Source organism: Rhinopithecus roxellana, chromosome 6 (assembly GCF_007565055.1).
Source record: "Rhinopithecus roxellana isolate Shanxi Qingling chromosome 6, ASM756505v1, whole genome shotgun sequence".
Classification (NCBI taxonomy): Eukaryota; Metazoa; Chordata; class Mammalia; order Primates; family Cercopithecidae; genus Rhinopithecus; species Rhinopithecus roxellana.
Window position 1 is genome coordinate 150,859,017 of NC_044554.1, and position 16,930 is coordinate 150,875,946.

General features: G+C 38.4%; 1 protein-coding gene across 2 annotated transcripts in view; it reads right to left on the reverse strand.

Moving 5' to 3' along the window:
- Positions 1-16,930, reverse strand: part of ITPRID1 (ITPR interacting domain containing 1) — a 102,473-nt gene that overhangs the window by 17,089 nt on the left and 68,454 nt on the right. For both annotated transcript variants that reach the window (XM_030933083.1, XM_030933084.1), the window contains exon 9: positions 343-425. In XM_030933083.1, coding sequence (XP_030788943.1) covers positions 343-425 — 83 coding nt within the window. The remainder of the gene's footprint in view (positions 1-342; positions 426-16,930) is intronic.

The following is a 16,930-nucleotide window of genomic DNA, read 5'->3' on the forward strand; positions in this document are numbered from 1 at the left end:
ATTGACTTAGGAGTCAGGAGATAAGGGTTGCAACATTAGGTTTTGCATCTGTTTACCACTTTACCAAAGTCCTCCTCTCTAGGGGGCTCAGCTTCCTTGCTTAGTAAAATCAAAAGGAAAGGAAGGCCACACTTTCTGGCACCTTGTCTAATATGACTCCATCTTCCCCTGCCCCTTGGGTGCAGGTGGCTTGTGCCTTCTCAGGCTTTCCAACTGTGGCTTGGTTTAAAACACCCCTCTTTCTGAGTTAGCTGTGAGTGAGGTTTGGGTGGCAGCCTGGTTGATAGGGCTGAAGTGGGATGTGAGGGATGAGCAACAAGGCCCTGTTCCAAACACTCCTACCTGGAGGGGCAGCGGTTCCAGCGGCTCCTCCAGGAACCCACTGCTGTCAGACTGGCAGCTATTTGCTCTGTCCACCCTGGCACCTGCAGAAGGAAAAAGGTCTTTAGGTTATTAAAGGGAAAACATGAGGCCAGCAGGACTGGGATCAACCCCTCTAGGTGCCTGACACACCATGGATGCTGCAGAAATGCCCACTGTGTGGAAGAAAAAACAAATGAGGGAATTCCAAGGATTTTTTTTCTCAATTGTCAGAGAGCTCACATAAAATTGCATTACCGGTTTCCTGATACAAAGAATAAAACATGAAATGAAGGAAGAGAGACTAATGTCTCTCAAAACCAAATAACAATATGGTCGTGAGATGAATCTTTACTAAGGGAAAGAAAATCCAGAAGGAAACACATATGCCTTAAATGCCACACTAATAAAATAATAAAAGACCACATTTTATATATTTGTGTGTGTATATATATATATTCTTGTTCTTTTTACTAAAATTTGGATAAGGACCCTTTGCTAGCTGCAGCTGGACTATTTCTATGACTACAAGTTTGTGCTCGTGTTTTAGATCACTGTTCTTGTCACCAGGAGAGGCTGGGACGTGCAGAGAAAGGGCAAAGTCACATGTGGACAGGTTATGACTTTGTAAACAGGAGCATCCATGAAATGTTAAATCTATCTGTAGATTCTTAGGTAAATATTAAGTTATATATTGTGGGGGAAATAGTTGGCTACCAGAGTGTCACCATGCTAAAGATTAAATTATGGAATTTTTTAAAATCTTCTTTAATGAGAAATGCTTTCAGTTATAACACAGTATAGGCTCTAATAGGCAGTCTCTTAGGAGGAGGGGAGTTGCAAGGTGGCCTCCTCAGAATACAAGGAGCAGAGGGAGGAGCCTTGTCTGTCCTGGGAGAAAATTGGGTATGTGTCTGGGAAGTGAATTAAAAGGAAACAGTTCATTGTCCTTAGATATAATGCTTGAGTATTTGGTACCTAAGTGATAAATAGGGGATTTGCCTTTGCTTGAACAACAGCTGAAGAAGAGTACAAGGGAGGGAAATGATCTTAACCTCTGCTTAGATCTCTGCTGGACCTCACCTTGAAGGACAGTTCCACTCACAAGAGCAGCATCATTCTTCTCCCTGTAGACGACAATCCCCAAGATCCTTAACGGTCCGTGTGTCTGAGCAAAGACAGCAAGTGGACACAGTCCCAGAGGTGGTCGACCCAGCCTAAACCCCAGCTACCTCAGCCTGAGGCCAAAGTCAAGAGAAAGTAACAGCTCAATTTTGTATAATTAAACATTATAAACTCCATATTCTTTAATTCAGCCTCAAACCTAACTAAAAGCTAAAATTCAGAGGGCATACATTTTAGAATAGCTCAATCCTAGAGAGATTGAGAAACTTTGAGCAAAATTTTGAGAATGCTTATTTTTGACCTAGCCATTGCCTCTTGTTACATAGTTAAAGGTAAAAAAAATAGAAAATATTTGCAAGTCATAGATCTAAATGAGACTTCTGCTTCTGGAAAGCTGTAGTAATAGGGACTAGATTTTTCCTCCTACCCGAAACAACGGAAAAACTAGACAAGATATGTTAAAAAAATAGTTTTCAAGACAGTGGACCTCAGACAGTTATAGACAGCAGTCCTTGAGAAACAGGAATAAGTGATGTGATGTAAACCCTGTAGTTACGCAGCTTAGTGCTTTGAGAGAGTTTACAGGTCTTGGTATGAGAAGGGGGAACCCAGGCTCAGCCTGGCAGACACGTGAAGCTGAGGAAACAGAGCTAGGAGTCCAAAAAGACTGAGCCAGCTAGAGTTCAAAGAGCACATAGAGGAGAGGAAGGAGCTGCACACAGACAGAACTCTAAGAGAGTCTCCCTTGAATATTCAGCTGAGTACTGATGAGCTCATGCATGTGAAAAACCACCAAAAGCTGGGAAGAGAACCATCAGAAAGGATCAGGGGAAACACTGCCCAGTACTCATCCAGAGCCTGGAATAGGGAATGCGCCCACCAGTCAGATGCAAAACCTCCTATTTCACAGGACATTGAGGGGTAGAATACTCAGAAGTGTCTTGCTTCAGGAGTAAGAAATAATTAGCCTTAGAATGACCACTGCTCTGGTCCCACCCAACGAGGCTTAAAAGCAAGACCTGAAAGAATTAAACTGTTTCCAAGTAACTTAATTGTTTCCAAGATATAAGCAAAAGAATATTTATGGGAATATAGTACTATCTACCACCTATATGGTCTAACATATTTTACCTATATGGTAAAATCCAAATGTCTGGCATATATTAAAAAATATCAAGTGTGCAAAGAAGCTGGAACATATGATCCATTATGAGGAGAAAAATCAATCAATTGAAACCACCCTATGACTAATGCAGATCTTAGAATTATCAATTGAGAAAGAGCATTAAAACATTTATTAAGACTATATCCCATATGTTCAAGAAGCTAGAGGAAAGATGACCTATGTTAAATGGAGATATGCAAGATATTTAAGAAAAAACCCAAATTGAACTTCTAGAGATGAAAACAACAAAGTCTCCAGTAAAATTTATAATGGATATATGTAGCAGATTAGAGATTGCAGAAGAAAAGATTAGTGACATGAAGACATGGTCGTAAGAAGCTATCCCAAATGAAACATAGAGATTTAAAAAAAGAAAATAATTTTTAAAATGAAAATGCATCAGCAAGTGATGAGACAAGTCCAAGTAGCCTCAGGTACAGGTAATTGAAAAACCCCAAAGAGGAGGGGGAGCCTTTGAAGAAATATTTCAAAGAAAACTTTGTTTCACAAAGTCCAACTAACTCCAAGCACCAGAAACATGAAGAAAACTACACTAAGGCACATGAAAATCAAATTACTAGCCAGGCGTGGTGGCTCACTCCTGTAATCTCAGCACTTTGGGAGGCCGAGGCAGGCAGATGACCTGAGGTCAGGAGTTCAAGACCAGCCTGACCAGCATGGTGAAACCCCGTCTTTACTAAAAATACAAAAATTAGCCGGCATGGTGGCGCATGCCTGTAATCCCAGCTACTTGGGAGGCTGAGGCAAGAGAATCGCTTGAACCCAGGAGGTGGAGGTTGCAGTAAGCCGCGATTGTGTCACTCCACTCCAGCCTGGTGACAGAGCAAGTCTCTGTCTCAAAAACACAAACAAACAAAAAACAAAAACAAAAGAAAGAAAAATTACCCAACACCAATGACTTTTTATAAAAATCCTTAAAATCAACCAGAGAAAAGGAACATCAAATATAGAGTTAAAAAAGATAAGGATGGCAGATTTCTCCTTGGAAATAATCCAAGTAAGATGACAGTTGAGTAACATCTTTAGGGTATTGAAAGAAAAATATCATGTGGGTAAGCATTGAATATTTTATTTATTTATTATCTACATCTTTAAAAAAGATAATTGACTATTTAAACAAAAAAATTAACAATGTCGTGTGGGATTTATAACAAAGACCTAAAAGAGTCTACAAACATAAACACCTGTTACTATAAAACTGAATAGTGTGTAGAAAACGTACTGCCTGAGAGATTTTCCTTTAACTCTGATGTGTGACTTTTACAGAGCCTTTAATCTGAGTAATAGAACAGCTGTTCACGGTTGTCAGAGGAAATAGCATATACTCACTATATATTTATTATAAGAAATTTACTAGTGTAATATTTAAGACTTCACTGCCATTGTTATAATTAGTTCAATCCATATTAAAACTTTTCAGTTTCCTTTAGGATTAGCAAAAATACCACCCGTTTTCCTCCTTATGTCAACTGTGGGTACGAAATTCATGATGATTCTTGTAGTAACCTTTCTAAAGCTCAATGCAGAACTTTAAATGTTTTTTCAGTACTATGCAAATAGCCCTGCACAGTTTGATGGGAGCCCCTCTGCTTAATAACCTGTTGAGTGGGCAGCCCATCCTGAAGAATTTTCCGCACAAACTTCCTGTTAAACGCTCCCTTTATGTGCTTCTGGGCCCACAGCCTGTTAGTACTCCAGAGGTCTCTGCAGTAGACAAAGTATGGGATAGGACAACATGAGACAGGACTAACTTCCACTCCTCATTCCCACTCCCAGACTATAGAGGCATTAGGGGAACCAAAGATATTCAGCAGAAGAGGTTGAACCTTGGTGAAAGATGGACAAGATAGACTTTGGAACCTCTTGCTGTTTCTATACGTTTTGATGCAAGATTTGCACAACAAACTGTGAAGCATTCTCCATACATCATTATTGTTTCTTCAAATTTTCAAAAAATTGCTAAGCAGTTACTATTCTTGAATATAAGCTTCATATGCAATGGTTGCTATTCCCCCTCTTACAATGCATGGATGAAATTTTACGTTAGAGCACTAGGACAGAGTGATATGTTAGAGCCCATTTGTCCATGTGCTGGCTGGTTTATACCAATCTGGTTGATATGGTATAGCTGTGTCCCCACCCAAATCTCATCTTGAATTGTAGTTGACATAATCCCCACATGTCATGGGGGAGGACCTGGTGGGAGGTAATCGAATTATGGGGGCAGTTCCCCCACCCATGCTGTTCTTGTGACAGTGAGTGAGTTCTCATGAGATCTGACGGTTTTATAAGAATCTGGCATTTCCCCTGCTGGCTCTAATTCTCTCTCTTGCTGCCCTGTGAAGAGGTGCCTTCTGCCATGATTGTAAGTTTCCTGAGGCCTCCTCAGCCATGCAGAACTGTGAGTTAATTAAACCTTTTTTCTTTTTTAAAAAATTATTTTAAGTTCCAGGTACATGTGCAGGATGTGCAGGTTTGTTACATATGTAAACGTGTGCCATGGTGGTTTGCTGCACATATCGACTCATCACCTATGTATTAAACCTACAATGCATTAGGTATTTTTCCTGTTGCTCTCCCCTGACCCCCGCCCTCCCCTGACAAGCCCCAATGTGTGGTGTTTCCTTCCCTGTGTCCATGTGTTCTCATTTAAACCTCTTTTTATATATATATATATATATAAATTACCCAGTCTCAAGTATTTCTTCATAGCAGCATGAGAATGGCCTAATACACTGGTCCAAATGAAAATAAACAACCACAAACAAAGGGTCCCTAAAAGGTAGAAAGAGTAATTTCCTCCAAAAGAGGTATACTTGTGATATAACTGTTGCCTTTCATTAACTGTACTTGTGTAAAGCACAAAAAACAAACCAATCTCTGAAACTCACTTAAGCAGTAAAAAACCAGACATTGAGAACCTCACTTAGATGATGAGATCAAATGGTGGAATTGGGCATAGTTCTCCCAGGTGAATAGGCTTGTTTATCTTGTGTTTGTGTTAGAAGTGAAATGTATGCATCTCAATCATTTTGAGAGATTCACCAAGCAAAATGTGGGCCAGGTTACTGATGGTTTAGTTTCTTCAAGAGGCTAAAAATCCTTTCTCCTTATAAGAGTACCTTTTCAACAACTATGTGCATCTAGATATAGGATTTCCAAATTCTAAATATTCCCTTAGGGTCGTAGAAATTAAATGAGACAAAGGATGAGAAATCACCTAGTTCAGAATGGCCATGATGGATTATTAAACAAACAGACAAATACAAATGTACATCGTTTATCACTCCCACACCCTCACACCTAATATGTAATACAATATATCACACCTAATATGTAATACATTGCCTTTGGGGAAGGCAATATGGCATCTGGCAAGAGTAATAGAAGTGGTACCAGCACTCCTGGCCAACCCCGCCCAGTTCCTTCAGCTAGCTAAGCCAAGACTGTGGGAACTTGAGATGTCTCATTAGCCCTAGTGATATTTTCCCTAGGCACTCAGTATGCTGAAGGAGCCACAGTTCTTTCTTACTCTGCTCCAGTGGGGCCTTGACCTCCCACATGGCACCTACCAGTCCTTTCCCTCCAGCTAGATCTTATCACCTAAGCATTCTACTGCTGGTTGAATCCTGTTCCAAAACAGCTGTATAAATGGAATCCTTCACCACCACCAAGTCCTGCACAATTTTTTTCATGCCTCCTTAGACTGCTTGTTCCCCCATCCTGCCTATCCCGTAGCTCAAGGGGGTCCACTTCTGTACACTGAATGCTATTGAAATCTAGTTAGGCTCCATGCTGAGTCATCTAGAAAAGTCGAAGCCTGCTCTACTGGGGTTTGATTCTGACTCTCTTACTTAGAGACTGTGTGATCTGGAGCTTGTCACTTACTCTCTCCGAGTCTGTCTCCTCATAGAGAAAATAATGAATATGGTAATACTATGTTACTTGTGGGGCTGCAATAAGGATAATATCCAATAATATATTTCTAATAATATATAGGCTACATAATGTTATATGTAAATTTTTGCTGCAGGACATCATTAATACCTATTATAACTCAATCTTCATATCATTACTAATAATCATGGTTAATATTAATATTAATTAGAAATTACCTTTTTCAGCACACAACTGTCTTCGTGGAGATAAATTTTGCCCTCCCAATTAGGGGGACCCTGCTTGGGACAGGACTACTCTACTGACTTGTGAGTTGGGAAACATTTCTGCCTAGGAGACAGATGCCTCAGGCACTTTGATGGAATAATCACCAGATGGCAGCATTACACCAACCACAGAGTGGAAGACCCCGGTTCCTGCCAAAGGACCTTTGGCATGGCTAAAATTAGTAAGAAAAGTCAACCTGCTTTTCTGGGCTGGGCTGGTAACAAAAGCTTCTGAATTCTAGGTGGAAAGTTCACGTTTAAAATAGTCTGAGTTCATAGAAGCTAGGAAATTGAAAGATACATAGGAAGAAGGAGAAAAAGCAAAGAGGTGACAGGGTGTGAAGTGTGATAAAGTTGTGTAGAGCAAGAGAAATGTTTCAACCTCAGACTGTTTGAAGTTAACTGTCTTCATCAATCAATTCTACTTTACCTATTTCATTGTCAAGTTCCTATCTCTTCTGTCCTCCAATGGCACAAAATTCTGTGACAGCTCTATGGTGAAGCTGAGTTACCAAGCAAGTTAGCCTGGAGTTGGAATGGACATTAGAGATTAGGCCACCGCCAATGCTTTTAGGAGCTGGGCAGGTGGCATAAGTATGTGGAACAGCTAGGCTTCAGGACAATGAGCAGTAGTGTGAATTGTTTGGACCAGAGAGCAGTTGTTCCTTCGAAGGCATTTCACAAAATTAATTTTCAATGTTTCGTAGAACAAACAAAACCTCTCTGTGTTCCCGAGGTTGGAAGACAGGATGGTGCCACCTCCCTTCCAGAACATTCCTTATAGATGGTCATTTAGCTAGTGCTTACTTTTGGTGACAAGCAATGACTCCTATCTGGTCAGAGCGCATCATACCTTTTAGGACATTCGTCTTTGTATTGGCCACCTCTACCTTAGCATTTTACATTTGTCGGTCGTAGCTCTGCTCCTTGGAGTAGTGCACAACGTGTCAAACTCCTTTCCCAAAGACAGCTCCTCCAGGCCTTTCTCCTCAGCGTAAATCTCCCCAGACCCGGGCTCATGCCTGTAATCCCAGCACTTTGGGAGGCTGAGGCAGGCAGATCACGAGATCAGAAGATAGAGACCATCCTGGCCAACATGGTGAAACCCCGTCTCCACCAAATATACAAAACTTAGCTAGGTATGGTGGCGCCAGTCTGTAATCCCAGTTACTCAGGAGGCTGAGGCACGAGAATCGCTTAAACCAGGGAGTCGGAGGTTGCAGTGAGCCAAGATCGTGCCACAGCACTCCAGACTGGCGACAGAGGGAGACTCCATCTCAAATAAATAAATAAATAGAAATAAAAATCTCCCCAGACCCTTTAAATCAGCCCTCACAGGGCAGGCTTTTCAGGCTGTTTGTGTCTTGTACTTTTGAATAGGCTTTTACTTAATGCTTGCTGTAAAACCTGTCACCCAGCTGGGCTTCAGTAGTAGGGCTCATGGTCTGGCCAACACCGAAAGGAGGGGGACTGCGCTCTTTTCCTACTTCTAGATTTCACTTCCATACACACAGCCTGAGGCTGTGTTAGTTTAGTCAGAAGTTGTGTTCCCAGTGTTGGGTTACACTGATATCAGTCTCTATTTTGAAATCAATAAATAAATGTTTTGAAACCTAAGTGAATGATTTAGTTTATATCCTTGTGAAATTTGATCTAGCTTGTTTGGGACCATGGTTCCATCCTGTCATGGATAATTTCTATTTTTATTTATTTATTTATTTATTTTGAGAAGGAGTCTCGCTCTGTTGCCCAGGCTGGAGTGCAGTGGCGTGATCTCGGCTCAGTGCAACCTCTGCCTCCTGGGTTCAAGTGATTCTCCTGTTTCAGCCTCCCAAGTAGCTGGGACTACAGGCGCCAGCCACTACGCCTACCCAGCTTTTTGTATTTTTAGTAGAGATGGGGTTTCACCATGTTAGCCAGGATGGTCTCAATCTCCTGACCTCATGATCCGCCTGCCTCAGCCACCCAAAGTGTTGGGATTACAGGCCACCACGCCCGGCCTCTGTCAAGGATAATTTTAATCTTCATTCTGAAATTGATTTGTGGATTTGTGTTGTCTATGAAATTGAAAAACATTCTTGCTGTAGAACAAGTCACTGTTAATATTCTGAAGAGAATAAGCCACAGAGAAAGAGCATGGTGGAACCTCCTACTTTCCTACTGGAAACCTTCACTCCTAGCAGGTGGTCACTGGGACCTGCAGGGTCCTACGCTGTGCTATATACTGGTCCGCTAGCGTCAACAAAGGTACCTGCCATCACGGAACTTATATTTATCTTGACTCTCATCCTAAAACTGAAGAAAGACTGAAAATATTAGTAATTATGGAAAATAATCCTGAGACAAGGTAATTCTTTTTCTATGCCAAAAGTCTTGGGCAGAAGAGTCTCTATCCTATGAAGATTTCTACATAACATTTTAATAACTTCCATTAGCACTCTCCTGAAGTTTTGGTTTCAAGGTCTTACAGCCTAGGAATTCTTCCCTTCCTTTTTTCCTCCCTTCTTTCCTTCCTTCCGTTGCTCCAGGTCTAGCAGTCCCTTTGTTCTTCAGTCAAAATAACCTTCCTTCATCATTTAAAAAAAATCTGCTTCTCTAAAATTAACTTATCTTTGGCTCAATACTCTCGCTTTTCAGTATTATAGAAGTAATAGAAGGTGGTAAAGAAAATTTGGAAAAATAAAAAATCATAAATAAAAAATAAAGATCATTATAACTTAACCATGTAAGAAAATGACTAAAATATTTCTATGTATTTTCTATGTATTTCGATTTAGGGCATTTTGTTTGTGCACATTTATATGTCTGTGTTTTGTAAAATAATAATCCTAATACACATTTTATATCTTGTTTCTTTTCATATAATGTGAATTTTTCTTATCAAAAATTATGATTTGTGTGTCTGTGTGTGCTGCACACGTGTGTGTTTGTGAGCACATGCCTTTGTCCCCCAGATTTTGGTAGCATAATTGTGCCACTTCTGTAAAAAACAATTGATAGGTTTCTCTTTTCTTTTCTCTGCTCTTCAGCAGCTTGGAAGTCTTAGGTAGTATTATTTTCTTACAATGTTAAAAGAGCTTAGCCATAAAACTGCTGACAATGGTATACCTTAAAAGATGAAACTCTTTAAAAACTTTCAATTTCTTCAATAGTTATTGATATTTTGGGATATCTGCTTCTTGAGTTAATAACTCGTTTTTCTAATGTCACCAAGTTAACAATTTTGGTTCATTCTATATTCTCTAAAAAGACTGTTTCTACTTCTCATCCTAGCTTTGACCTTATTTCATACATTTTTGTATGTATATATATATATTTTTGAATTCAGCACTATCTAATAATGTTGTAATTCCTGTTTTCTTTTTGTTATCATTGACATACTTTTTGGTATATTTTGCCCATTCATTTTGCTTTTAACGTCTCTTTGATTCCTTATTTTAAATGTGTGTAAAATTTCTTAATGACTTTTTGAGTCTTTTTCTTTGTAGGTTCATTTATTCCATCTATAACTGTTTCCATAAGCTATATATTTAGTCTTATTGTTTGTAATTTTACATGTATTTTTATAACTGATTGGTAGAGTAAATATGTGACATACTTGATGCAAATCTTCCCACTTGTTTTGAAAGTAGGCATCACTAATAATCCATAATCCAGTCTTTTCTGTTGAGCTGAAATTCAGCCTCAGAATCTTTATTAGTTCAACATTACTAATAGTTAATACTAATCAATGAGAATTGGGACACAAGTTTTAATCTATTTGTCATCCTACTGGTGTATTAATAAAGACAGAGTATAACTTCACATTTAAGTAGACTGCATTTTGAACTACATCATAAATTGTTATCTCAGAGACTTAAATGGGGATTAAAAGAGATAATGTAAAAACACTTAGCATAGTGCCTGGCCCTCAATATTTGGTGGTATTACTAATATGATTAATTTTCAATGTTTATTCTTTTGCCAAGTAGACTATATTTTCTTTGACTGCCTTTTTTCCTCTGGTAATGTAGAACACATACAACAAATACCATGTTTTTAAATTTAATTAGTGAACATCAAAAATTCAAACATATTTCAAACACCAAGAATTAAACAAGTACCTATTGACTCCCCAATTAATCAGTATTTGTTGACAATTTCATTTTCTTCTGTCATTCAGCTTTCTCTGATATAATCTAGGGTTTCAGATCTAGCAATTTTGTGTGTGTGTGTTTCTTCTCTTTTAAGAATATTCATGATATTTATGATATTTACATTATGTTTGCATATATGACAATTCTTTAGACTTTGCCTAACTGTCCTTTTAAGCAAGACTTCCTAATTCAGTAGGCTGGTGTACATCTTTGACACTTCTTTTTCAGGAAGAATATATGGATGTTCTATTTCCTGAGGCCTTTCTTATCTGAAGTGTTCCTTCATATGACAACTTGAAAGGTACACAATTTGTAAGCTGCAAAATTTCTACTTTAAAATGCAACTATGCCTCTCCACTATCTTCTGGCATCTAATATGAGGATGCTTTTTGAGAGGTGAGTGATCTAGGAAAACACTCTCTATTGGACCCATGGTCTGACCATTGTATTTTGAAAGATAAAATTCACACTGCTTCCTCTGGCATCTTTCCATACCATTTTCTTAAAAACTGTCATATCAAAATACTACCATAAAAATTGTTGAAAAATATCCTTTAGAGTAATATGTTCAGAGTGTTCAACCTAATGATAACTGTTCCTATTCCTCCTGACTACAAGCTGTGTTTCTGCCCAGGGGAAGGAAAACAGGCCATTGTGCCTGGAGCTTCGTGGCATGGAGTAATCCAGGGTTTGGTCATGCAGGGACTTGTAATGAAGCAAGTAAAATCTTAATCCAATTAAATATTTCTGAAACAGAACATTTACATGAATCTATAAAGATTGTATTGTTTAAACACACATGTCTTCTTTGTCTACATAGATACTTATTAGATATTCCTGAGACAAAAAGGAGGGCAGATCTGATTATGAATAGCAAATGTGCATACAATGTCCTGGAAGAATGCAATGACAAATTTTAATTTAGATCCAGTGCTTACTCATATTTTACAGAAATAGAAGGATAGAAGTTTCCAGGGCTAAATGAACAATGTCCCATGACCACTTGAGGCAATAGATAGGTTTCAAATTTTGTAATGCCAATTTTTTTGAGACTTTAATTTTTCCACTGATTCAAGTGCCATAGTTCTAGTGATAACCAGTTTAAATGTTTTTTGTTTTTGTTTTTTCCTTTTGTGAAGCTGGCTGGGAGCAAACACTGTCCTTGTTGAGTTCACTGGTTGATTGGCAGAGATTACATCAAATGTTCAGACACTAAGAAGAAATAGTCCTTTTACACAGTAGCCCAGTTCCTCAAGTTTTGTAGTTACCAAGCTGAAGAACTAAAGTTTCCATCAAGAATCGCGCTTATGCTTCTCTTCTTAGCTGCATTCTGGGGGACAGATGTGGGACTCCTGGCTCCATCAGAGTCAGAAGGCATTCTCAGGGAGAACAGTTCTTTGTTGGCTATTCTCCATTTGTCCTTCCTTGCCCCTGTTATCTTCTATTCTGATCATTCTCTGCCCTGCCTATGCTCCAGGCTTTCTCCTGGGTTCCATCAATGGGAGGCACCAATAGGAGTAGGAGATTGAAGGGCAGAAGAAAGAGTATGGATTATTTGTTGACCACTCCCTCTTTCAGGGCACTTTTTGAAAATAGCTGCCATCCTTTATTGTGAGAACTCCTTTTGAGAAGTCTCTCTTCTCAGGCTCCAACTTTCACAGGCTCCAGTAGCTGGCTCCCTCTGCTTTTTAAGTCCTGGGGTGACAATGGCTTTCTGCTCTTATTAACCTTGAGGTGCTTCCACATTTCCTGTTGGTTCCTTGAATCCCACCCACTTCAGTAAATAGCCCCTTTCTAAAACTCTCTTCAGTTAAACCCTTTTGGATATGCTCTTTCCTACCTGAATGATACTCATAGTACAATAACCAGACAACTTAACTTAGTATTCACTTAATATTGTATCTTTTCATTTTAATTCCAATTAATCTCCTTTTTAATAAAAAGGAAGTTTTTGTTTTTAGGGACATCAACCACCCAAGCTTGGAAGAAAGATGTGCAGTGGATTGAGACACTGCTTTCCATCTCTGTCAAGTTTAGTCACTTTCATTTGTGACCTGTTTACCTGCATTTTTTTTTTTTTTTTTTTTTTTGAGACAGCGTCTTGCTCTGTTGCTCAGGCTGGAGTGCAGTGGCATGATCACAGCTCACTGCACAGCCTTGACCTCCTGGCTCAAGCAATCCTCCTGCCTCAACCTCCTGAGACGCTGGGACTACAGGTGTGCACCACCCCTTTGGACTAATTTTTTATTTCTTTGTAGAGATGGGATATTGACATGTTGCCCAGGCTGGTCTTGAATTCCTGTGCGCCAGTGATCCTCCTGTCTTGACCTCCCAAAGGGCTGGGATTATAGGCATGAGCCACCATGTCTGGTCTTCACTTGCATTTTGATGATTCTCTAAAGAATATCTTCCATGATGTCACTCTTTTTTGTTTGCATCACCAGTATTACTTTTTACTGATTCCAACCCATTTTAAATTTTGATAAAATTATTTGATATAGTCTCACTTATTCATGTAACAATAATTTACTGATTGGCTGCTCTGTGCCAGGCACTGCATGGACAACGGGGAATACTGAAAGACACAGCCCAGCCATTAAGGAGCTTCTCCAGTGGACACAATCCAAATAAGGATAAAATAAACGGTAATGGAAAACACTAGGAGTGCTTTGGAATTGTATTTGATAGTAATAAAAAATACTCCAGAACACCTTCCTCAACATATGTGTTTTAGACATACATAATTCATAAGGCATACTGCCTAAGCATTGAAATAAAATAAATAATCTTCAAGCTGGGTGACCATCCACTTTCTAGAAGAAAGCTTGCTATATTTATTTGTTTATCCCACAAATATTTTTCTGTTGGGTGCTTACTGTGTGTTAGGCAATGTGCTAGATTAGGGAATAAAATGGAGACTAAGACTGTGCCTCTGCTCTTTCAAAGTTTATAGTCTAATGTTCTGAGAATGAACTCTGAGTATGTGTAGTAGCCCTTACAAAGATGAAAACTGCCACAACAAGAGTTTTGGGGGCACATTTAAAACTGAGTCCTTTTGGGGATCCAGAAGCACTGACTCTTCCTTTAGAGCATGGTTTCACCGACATGTCAAAAACTGTTTTGATTCAAATGCTAAAAACTATTCAGAAAAGAAATTCTGAATAACTACTGCAGGAAAAATATCAAATTAAACAGTTGTATCCATCTTTGTGATGTTCATTACAGCAAAGGGAAGCATAACACAGAAAGGAAATAGTAAAATGCAAACAGAAATATACTGGAAAAACTTACTTCTAAGTAGCACCAAATTAATTATGATAATTTTAAAAGTTATCAGTGACACTTCTCAAAACATAAGGTTACACACCCAAAGTTAAAGCATGATTATGGTCACTAGGTGACTTATTTCCAATGAACTGTTCAAAAGGAGTTACGCAGTTGGCCTAATTTTAAATAAGCTATTTTAATATCTTTAGTCACACAAAGTATATTTCATTACTTTATGTGATGTTCTGATTCTTTTTAAAAGAACTTTGCTTTTACAAAAAGAAAGCCCAAAGATGCATACACATAGTCACAGATTTTTAGATGGGATTCGTTTTCCTTTTTTCTTGACAAAACATGTTTTCGCCAAGTTTACAACCCACTTGAACTTCTGTCTGTTCTTTGATTTTAGAATCAACTTGGACTCCTTTTAACACTGGAAAAATCACAGAGTTAGTCATAAAGTTTTTTTTTAAAGTCTTAGCAAAGTTTACTGAAGATTTTTATTATCACCAAATTATCTGTAAATAAAAACCCTTCTTACTAACATTCAGTGTACCTGTATCTGAAATACAGTGTTTCAATTTTAGATGAGATCACTTTATTTTAAGCATTTATAAAATAACTTTATAAAGAAAAAAAATTTTTTTAAAGACATTGTAAGAAAAGCTTATTCTAATTCTTTAACTGTCAAAAGAACACTCTTTACAAACTTGACCATTGATTTCCTCAGCATACATGAGGTAAATTTTGGAGACTGAAAATAAATCAGATGTTATTCTTATCAAAATGTTATGATACAGTAACTTTACCTGCTTTAAGCTTAGCTCTACACATATGGTTTAAACAAAGAATAAGTTAGGAACATGTTACACAGAAAAGTAATTAATTGCAAAATAATAATAACTGAAAGTTCAACACTGAGAGTTCGGGGTCTGGATTTGCCACCAATCATTGTTGGCACCTAGAACAAATCACTAACTTTATGGACTTTTCTTTCCTCATATGTAAATTATGAGAGTTTACCTAGAAATCTAGTCATTACGCCTTCCATTTTACAATGACAAAAATGTGATCACCTGAAAATAGACATAGAAAGGACACCTTGCCTGTACTTACAAAGAAAAGGAAGAGAACGAAAATTGCTTTTGAAAGACTAATAAAATGTTGTGATTAACATACACAGATTAAAAGTAATGTCACCATGCTTTAGAAATTGGAAGAAGACAAAGGTCAATATGGAATCAGGGAAGAGAGTAGAGAGGGATTTCCTCTCTCAGACACACTGTGAGGGGATGAAGAATCAGGTCTTCCACAGTGAATCCTAGAATGCTTTGAGTCACCTACTCTCTTGACACATGTGATAAACCATTTTATCCACTTCGACTTCTTATGACATGCAATCTGCACAGCAACGTATACTTTATAATAAAGTGACATTCACAACTTATATTTGCAGCATAGAATTTGGGCAGGGCATGCCATTTGGAGTTAGAGGGACCTGGGTTTCATCCTGATGCCAACACTTGCCAGCTGGGTGAACTTGAGCAAGTTGCTTAGCCTTTAAGAGCCTTTGTTTCCTCACTCAAAAGCTAAAAATAATTATTGGTAAGCCCTAATACTCAACTATAATTATGGGGTTCTACATTGTGACCCCATTAATATAGGGGAGTTTATGAAATCTGCTTTTTTGCCTTTCTGGACTCCATTTTGGTTTCAAAGCCTTTCCTAACATCATCTCTACCTTTTCTGAGAAGAAGGGGCCCCTGGAGGCATTTTTGTCTTGGGATTAGGCTTTGGATCAGGAAAGAAAGATTTCCTTTCTTGACCAAAAGATTCATGAAACTTGGATGCCAAGAATTGGCAACAGCCAGATGCCTCTTCTTCAGTAGCCTAATTAGTAGTGGTGTGCATTAGCAGGAAAGGACAGGGCAGGAACCTCCCAAAGAACAATGTGAATTTGCTCCCTTTGTATTTTCTCATGAACAATCCTAATTATTTGTTATGGGGTATTGGTTGTATTGTTTAGGGAGAAGTGAGGGGGCACAAATTGGGTGGGGGCTGGGGAAGACATACATGAAGTGAAAAGGCTGATCTTAAGTTTGGGGAAATGGTCACACCTTTGATCTAGGTGACTTATGTCATAGTCCTTGCTCCTATCACAATGATGGGCACCAAGAGGGCTTTAAGGTTTCCTACAAGTCTGTGAACCTGATAGGCTTCTGTCATCTCTCGGCTTCTTTGGTCTTTAGGATCCCATGGAAGCCACAACTACTGGAAATGCTCTGACAGCATCAACAGTTTCTCTAATGACAATAAATATGTGTGCTTCTAAAATTCATTCCCCACCATTTTCTTTACTACAAATAGAAAAGGGACTTTATTTTCTTTTCCTGCAATGATTTGTAGTGTTAGAAGTAAGTATAAGTAACTTTCTTCTTAATAAGTCAGATGTTTTCTTCTGAAATTTAAATATTCTTCAAATATTTTATCTTCATTTTCATTTTATCTTTATTATCTTCAGTTTCAGCCAAACTCATTGAACTCATTTTAGGTAGAGTAGCATCCTTAAAGTAGTGTGGGGGTAGGAGGGAGCATGAGCATAAACCAGAAAATGACAAGACTATGGTGGTTTTTTTTTTCTTTAAAAGATGGAGCATTAAATCATTTAGAAGGTAAAAGTTGTCTCTAAAGAG